Source organism: Nanorana parkeri, unplaced genomic scaffold (genome assembly GCF_000935625.1).
Source record: "Nanorana parkeri isolate BGI_ZX_2015 unplaced genomic scaffold, ASM93562v1 scaffold3926, whole genome shotgun sequence".
NCBI classification, from domain to species: Eukaryota; Metazoa; Chordata; class Amphibia; order Anura; family Dicroglossidae; genus Nanorana; species Nanorana parkeri.
The window spans coordinates 16,558-24,457 of NW_017310193.1; the positions used below are offsets into that span (position 1 = coordinate 16,558).

At 54.2% G+C, this 7,900-nt stretch overlaps 1 protein-coding gene across 2 annotated transcripts in view; it reads left to right on the forward strand.

Annotated features, from left to right (window-relative positions):
* The first annotated feature begins 2,761 nt into the window (after window positions 1-2,761).
* The window catches only part of LOC108803609 (alpha-crystallin A chain), a 5,572-nt gene continuing 433 nt past the window's right edge, over window positions 2,762-7,900 (forward strand). Inside the window, exons 1-2 of one of the 2 annotated variants that reach the window (XM_018575439.1) lie at window positions 2,762-3,006; window positions 7,279-7,401. In XM_018575439.1, the coding sequence (XP_018430941.1) occupies window positions 2,818-3,006; window positions 7,279-7,401 (312 nt within the window). In that variant the 5' untranslated portion in view covers window positions 2,762-2,817. Of the gene's footprint in view, window positions 3,007-5,301; window positions 5,547-7,278; window positions 7,402-7,900 lie in introns of those variants that run through there. The other variant, XM_018575438.1, reaches the window with a different exon arrangement.

A 7,900-nucleotide genomic window follows, 5' to 3' on the forward strand; every position in this document is an offset into this window, starting at 1 on the left:
GAAAATGTGTCCGTCACGCGGCCACAATTGTGTCTCCATTCAACCGATCTCTAGTGGGAAGATCCTTGAGGGGCCTCGGTTTGGCCATGTGGGGGGTCTGGTGACCTTCTGAACCCCATCGGCCTGCAGACTCTCCGTGTCCTGACCTACAGCCGACGGAATTGGTGACGTCCATTGCTTATCGATCTTCCAGAACCGATCACACCGATCAGATCTCCTCAGCAGATCATCGGGCGCAGGATACAGATCTTCCATTGGAAGTCAGGAGACGTCTCTGACCTCGCCGGTCTACCAGGAGGAAGCCTCGGCAATGACCGGGCGGCGACATGTGACCAGAATCGGGTGTCACATAAAGGACAAAGAACGTTGCCGTGCCGATCATTGTCAATGTATCTGAGAACGTTGCCGTGCCGATCATTGTCAATGTATCTGAGAACGTTGCCGTGCCGATCATTGTCAATGTATCTGAGAACGTTGCCGTGCCGATCATTGTCAATGTATCTGAGAACGTTGCCGTGCCGATCATTGTCAATGTATCTGAGAACGTTGCCGTGCCGATCATTGTCAATGTATCTGAGAACGTTGCCGTGCCGATCATTGTCAATGTATCTGAGAACGTTGCCGTGCCGATCATTGTCAATGTATCTGAGAACGTTGCCGTGCCGATCATTGTCAATGTATCTGAGAACGTTGCCGTGCCGATCATTGTCAATGTATCTGAGAACGTTGCCGTGCCGATCATTGTCAATGTATCTGAGAACGTTGCCGTGCCGATCATTGTCAATGTATCTGAGAACGTTGCCGTGCCGATCATTGTCAATGTATCTGAGAACGTTGCCGTGCCGATCATTGTCAATGTATCTGAGAACGTTGCCGTGCCGATCATTGTCAATGTATCTGAGAACGTTGCCGTGCCGATCATTGTCAATGTATCTGAGAACGTTGCCGTGCCGATCATTGTCAATGTATCTGAGAACGTTGCCGTGCCGATCATTGTCAATGTATCTGAGAACGTTGCCGTGCCGATCATTGTCAATGTATCTGAGAACGTTGCCGTGCCGATCATTGTCAATGTATCTGAGAACGTTGCCGTGCCGATCATTGTCAATGTATCTGAGAACGTTGCCGTGCCGATCATTGTCAATGTATCTGAGAACGTTGCCGTGCCGATCATTGTCAATGTATCTGAGAACGTTGCCGTGCCGATCATTGTCAATGTATCTGAGAACGTTGCCGTGCCGATCATTGTCAATGTATCTGTTTATCGATCAATTTCCAATCATTTGTTGGGTTTTCATGGAACATTTTCACGCTTTTTGCTCTGAGATTAAACGACGAGGTTCCGTCCTCATTCGGGACCTAAACTGCGATATTTTGGCTTTTCTCTTGTGACCTGCAGTAGGATCGTCCCCGGAGAGATTCCAGCAGTGATCGGCAGGCATGGACGGCCTCCATATCCTGGTGGAAACGTCTCGGAGATATTGGAAAGCTGGTCGTGTTCTTCGTGGGCAGCCGGAGGTGACAACATCTTCTGAGGGCCACCAAGAGCGGGACTTTGAAGATCTTCCTTCCCAGGTGATGGTCGGTCTCTCTGGACATAATGAGAATCTCCGGCCGGACTGTCCCATTCACAGAGGAATCAGCGGGGGGACCTCGTGTATCCGCCCTGCAGGCCAAACAACAACTTTCCAATCACCGCAGAGCTGCCACCGGCGTCCCTCGTCCACCGCGGCAGATGTCTCCGTCATGTGGACTCCGTGCCTGACCCGAACGATGGCAAAACATTGCGCAATAAAACCACTTTAAGATGAATTTACGAAGAATCTCCATTGTGGGGAATCAACGTGATGTCTACACTTCCATGTGGCACCATTGTTCTCCCGTACTTTGTCATCATCCTCAGACTCCTCCCCCCCCCCAACCAACCAACCAGAACCTTCATCACAATACGGAAGAGTGAACACATCTGGGAGGCCGATCATTTCCCGGAATCTGCCGCCCGGTGTTTTCTGGGAACAACCGGAAATTGGAGGAAGAACGGAATCTCTGATATATTATTAGAGACCCCCGAAGACCCCGCAGCCAGATGATTGGGGATGAAGGAGACGCCACGTCGGCTGATCCCCCCCCGATGGCCGGTGCTACGTGGTCTGTCCACCTTCATCCCTCACTACAGATCGGACCTGTTATTGGCCCAGCAGTGGGGGGTTGGGCAGGAAGGTCCTCCAAGCCGTGGTCCCACCATAGGATGAGGAGGTTCCTCGTGTCTCCTCCCAGGTGCTGGAAGACAATTTGGAAGATCTAACTTGGACTAGGCCGAGGAGCTCGTCTATGATGGAGAGGGGGAGGAGCTTCATGGGAGGATCATAGGAGGAGCTCTGCTGCTGTCTTGGGACTCCGGGAAACCAACTTACCATCAAGTCCAACTCAGATTGTGAGAGTGTCATCGTTCAGATCCGTCCCTTCACCGAGTCTGTTATTTACCATCTGCCAGACCTGACCCGCGTGTCCCCATCTGCCAGACCTGACCCGCGTGTCCCCGTCTGTCCGCTCTGACCCGCGTGTCCCCTTCTGTCAGATCTCATCATGGTGGCCTCATAGAGCCCGGGGCTGTTGTGGTGTCGGGAGGGAATTTTGCTGGCACAGGGAAAGTTCTGGTTGGCCGATGATGAGGGTCAGTCTGGGAATTGTGCTGACGGTTGGCAGTCGGTGAGGTAATGTCTCTGGGTGTAATCCCCTCCCCCCCTATTGCTGAGTGGGGTATATAAGGGGGAGGGGTGATGAGTGCGGGTCAGCGTCTGTCTTCACCTCTCAGTCATGGACATCACCATCCAGCACCCCTTGTACAAGCGTGCCCTGGGGCCCTTCCACCCCAACCGAATCTTCGACCAGATCTTCGGAGAAGGATTCCTCGACTTTGACCTCTTCCCTTTCTTGTCTTCCACCGTCAGCCCCTTCTACAGGCACAGCCTATTCCGAGGATTCCTGGACTCCGGCATCTCTGAGGTGAGGAGCAGATAGGGCCACTCACACAGGGGCCACTCATACAATGGTCTCCATCCTGCGGTCAGTAGGGGGTCTGGGAGGGTCACTCATACAATGGTCTCCACCCTGTGGTCAGTAGGGGGTCTGGGAGGGTCACTCATACAATGGTCTCCACCCTGTGGTCAGTGGGATCTGGGAGGGTCACTCATACAATGGTCTCCACCATGTGGTCTGGGGGGGTCAACCATATAATGGTCTCCACCATGTGGTCAGAGGGGTCTGGGATGGTCACTCACACAATGGTCTCCACCCTGTGGTCAGAGGGGTCTGGGAGGGTCACCCATACAATGGTCTCCATCCTGTGGTCAGAGGGGTCTGGTAGGGTCAACCATACAATGGTCTCCACCTTGTGGTCAGTGGGGTCTGGGAGGGTCACTCTTACAATGATTTTGATCCTGTGGGGTCTGGGAGGGTCACTCATACAATGGTCTCCACCCTGTGGTCAGTAGGGGTCTGGTAGGGTCAACCATACAATGGTCTCCACCTTGTGGTCAGTAGGGGTCTGGGAGGGTCACTCTTACAATGGTTTTGATCCTGTGGTCAGTGGGGTCTGGGAGGGTCACTCATACAATGGTCTCCACCCTGTGGTCAGTAGGGTCAGTCATACAATGGTTTCCATCCTGTGGTCAGCGGGGTCTGGGAGGGTCACTCATACAATGGTCTCCATCCTGGGGTCTGGGAGGGTCACTCATACAATGGTCTCCACCCTGTGGTCAGTAGGGGGTCTGGGAGGGTCACTCATACAATGGTCTCCACCCTGTGGTCAGTAGGGGTCTGGGAGGGTCACTCATACAATGGTTTCCATCCTGTGGTCAGCGGGGTCTGGGAGGGTCACTCATACAATGGCCTCCACCCTGTGGTCAGTAGGGGGTCTAGGAAGGTCACTCATACAATGGTCTCCACCCTGTGGTCTGGGAGGGTCACTGATACAATGGTCTCCATCCTGTGGTCAGAGGGGTCTGGGAGGGTCACTCATACAATCGTCTCCATCCTGTGGTCAGAGGGGTCTGGGAGGATTACTCATACAATGGTCTCCACCCTGTGGTCAGTAGAGGTCTGGGAGGGTCACTCATACAATGGTCTCCACCCTGTGGTCAGAGGGGTCTGGGAGGGTCACCCATACAATTGTCTCCACCCTGTGGTCAGTATTGGGTCTAGGAAGGTCACTCATACAATGGTCTCCACCCTGTGGTCTGGGAGGGTCACTGATACAATGGTCTCCATCCTGTGGTCAGTGGGGTCTGGGAGGGACACTCATACAATGGTCTCCACCCTGTGGTCAGAGGGGTCTGGGAGGGTCACTCATACAATGGTCTCCACCCTGTGGTCAGTAGAGGTCTGGGAGGGTCACTCATACAATGGTCTCCACCCTGTGGTCAGAGGGGTCTGGGAGGGTCACCCATACAATTGTCTCCACCCTGTGGTCAGTATTGGGTCTAGGAAGGTCACTCATACAATGGTCTCCACCCTGTGGTCTGGGAGGGTCACTCATACAATGGTCTCCATCCTGTGGTCAGTGGGGTCTGGGAGGGACACTCATACAATGGTCTCCACCCTGTGGTCAGAGGGGTCTGGGAGGGACACTCATACAATCGTCTCCATCCTGTGGTCAGAGGGGTCTGGGAGGATTACTCATACAATGGTCTCCACCCTGTGGTCAGTAGAGGTCTGGGAGGGTCACTCATACAATGGTCTCCACCCTGTGGTCAGAGGGGTCTGGGAGGGTCACCCATACAATTGTCTCCACCCTGTGGTCAGTATTGGGTCTAGGAAGGTCACTCATACAATGGTCTCCACCCTGTGGTCTGGGAGGGTCACTCATACAATGGTCTCCATCCTGTGGTCAGTGGGGTCTGGGAGGGACACTCATACAATGGTCTCCACCCTGTGGTCAGAGGGGTCTGGGAGGGTCACTCATACAATGGTCTCCACCCTATGTCATCGTTCAGATCCGTCCCTTCACCGAGTCTGTTATTTACCATCTGCCAGACCTGACCCGCGTGTCCCCATCTGCCAGACCTGACCCGCGTGTCCCCGTCTGTCCGCTCTGACCCGCGTGTCCCCTTCTGTCAGATCTCATCATGGTGGCCTCATAGAGCCCGGGGCTGTTGTGGTGTCGGGAGGGAATTTTGCTGGCACAGGGAAAGTTCTGGTTGGCCGATGATGAGGGTCAGTCTGGGAATTGTGCTGACGGTTGGCAGTCGGTGAGGTAATGTCTCTGGGTGTAATCCCCTCCCCCCCTATTGCTGAGTGGGGTATATAAGGGGGAGGGGTGATGAGTGCGGGTCAGCGTCTGTCTTCACCTCTCAGTCATGGACATCACCATCCAGCACCCCTTGTACAAGCGTGCCCTGGGGCCCTTCCACCCCAACCGAATCTTCGACCAGATCTTCGGAGAAGGATTCCTCGACTTTGACCTCTTCCCTTTCTTGTCTTCCACCGTCAGCCCCTTCTACAGGCACAGCCTATTCCGAGGATTCCTGGACTCCGGCATCTCTGAGGTGAGGAGCAGATAGGGCCACTCACACAGGGGCCACTCATACAATGGTCTCCATCCTGCGGTCAGTAGGGGGTCTGGGAGGGTCACTCATACAATGGTCTCCACCCTGTGGTCAGTAGGGGGTCTGGGAGGGTCACTCATACAATGGTCTCCACCCTGTGGTCAGTGGGATCTGGGAGGGTCACTCATACAATGGTCTCCACCATGTGGTCTGGGGGGGTCAACCATATAATGGTCTCCACCATGTGGTCAGAGGGGTCTGGGATGGTCACTCACACAATGGTCTCCACCCTGTGGTCAGAGGGGTCTGGGAGGGTCACCCATACAATGGTCTCCATCCTGTGGTCAGAGGGGTCTGGTAGGGTCAACCATACAATGGTCTCCACCTTGTGGTCAGTGGGGTCTGGGAGGGTCACTCTTACAATGATTTTGATCCTGTGGGGTCTGGGAGGGTCACTCATACAATGGTCTCCACCCTGTGGTCAGTAGGGGTCTGGTAGGGTCAACCATACAATGGTCTCCACCTTGTGGTCAGTAGGGGTCTGGGAGGGTCACTCTTACAATGGTTTTGATCCTGTGGTCAGTGGGGTCTGGGAGGGTCACTCATACAATGGTCTCCACCCTGTGGTCAGTAGGGTCAGTCATACAATGGTTTCCATCCTGTGGTCAGCGGGGTCTGGGAGGGTCACTCATACAATGGTCTCCATCCTGGGGTCTGGGAGGGTCACTCATACAATGGTCTCCACCCTGTGGTCAGTAGGGGTCTGGGAGGGTCACTCATACAATGGTTTCCATCCTGTGGTCAGCGGGGTCTGGGAGGGTCACTCATACAATGGTCTCCATCCTGGGGTCTGGGAGGGTCACTCATACAATGGTCTCCACCCTGTGGTCAGTAGGGGGTCTGGGAGGGTCACTCATACAATGGTCTCCACCCTGTGGTCAGTAGGGGTCTGGGAGGGTCACTCATACAATGGTTTCCATCCTGTGGTCAGCGGGGTCTGGGAGGGTCACTCATACAATGGCCTCCACCCTGTGGTCAGTAGGGGGTCTAGGAAGGTCACTCATACAATGGTCTCCACCCTGTGGTCTGGGAGGGTCACTGATACAATGGTCTCCATCCTGTGGTCAGAGGGGTCTGGGAGGGTCACTCATACAATCGTCTCCATCCTGTGGTCAGAGGGGTCTGGGAGGATTACTCATACAATGGTCTCCACCCTGTGGTCAGTAGAGGTCTGGGAGGGTCACTCATACAATGGTCTCCACCCTGTGGTCAGAGGGGTCTGGGAGGGTCACCCATACAATTGTCTCCACCCTGTGGTCAGTATTGGGTCTAGGAAGGTCACTCATACAATGCTCTCCACCCTGTGGTCTGGGAGGGTCACTCATACAATGGTCTCCATCCTGTGGTCAGTGGGGTCTGGGAGGGTCACTCATACAATGGTCTCCACCCTGTGGTCACTGGGATGGTTCTGGGTCATGGACCGTTGGGACCATCGTAGGTTGCACACAGACATGTGGGAGGACTGTACGTATGGACCTAGTAGAGGAGCTCGCTGTAGCTGGGTGCTTCATGACCTCCATATTGGGTTGCCATTCTCTAACTGATCCTCTGGTTTGTGTTGACAGCCTTATATCTTCTTTCAGGTGGTTGGGAGTCTCCAGGGTAGCGGGGATCATGTATATAACACATTGTGCTCATGTACATGTAGTGACTGCCCTTCCCCCCCTCGTAGGTGCGCTCAGACCGGGATCGTTTCACCATTAGCTTGGACGTGAAGCATTTCTCTCCCGAGGATCTGACTGTGAAGATTGTGGATGACTATGTGGAGATCCACGGGAAGCACAACGAGAGGCAGGTACGTCGGGTGACATCATCACCAATGCAGGTCAGAGGTCACTGACATCACAGTTGTAGTGAATAGAGGGCCACACCCGGCCTCCATGCTGTGTGAATGTGTGTCACCTCTATGGTGGAAGGACGGGACCTCTATGGTGGAAGGATGGGACGGGACCTCTATGGTGGAAGGACAGGACGGGACCTCTATGGTGGAAGGACAGGACGGGACCTCTATGGTGGAAGGGCGGGGCACAAGGGAATGGATGACCTCCATGTAGGGTGCAGAGGTGTCAATCCAACGTACAATGACTCGGGTTCATTCACCGATATCATCCGAGGACGGACATGAGGCCGGCTAGGTGGAGGTCTAGATCCTGGGGCGGGGGTGGGGAATAGGACAATTTGTCTTCTTCACACCTTCCATGATGTCTCCATCAGAGCGGCCCTCACACAAGACTTGGTAGATCTACAGACAATTGTACAATCAGATTGTATGTAGAATGTACAGCATTTCCTTC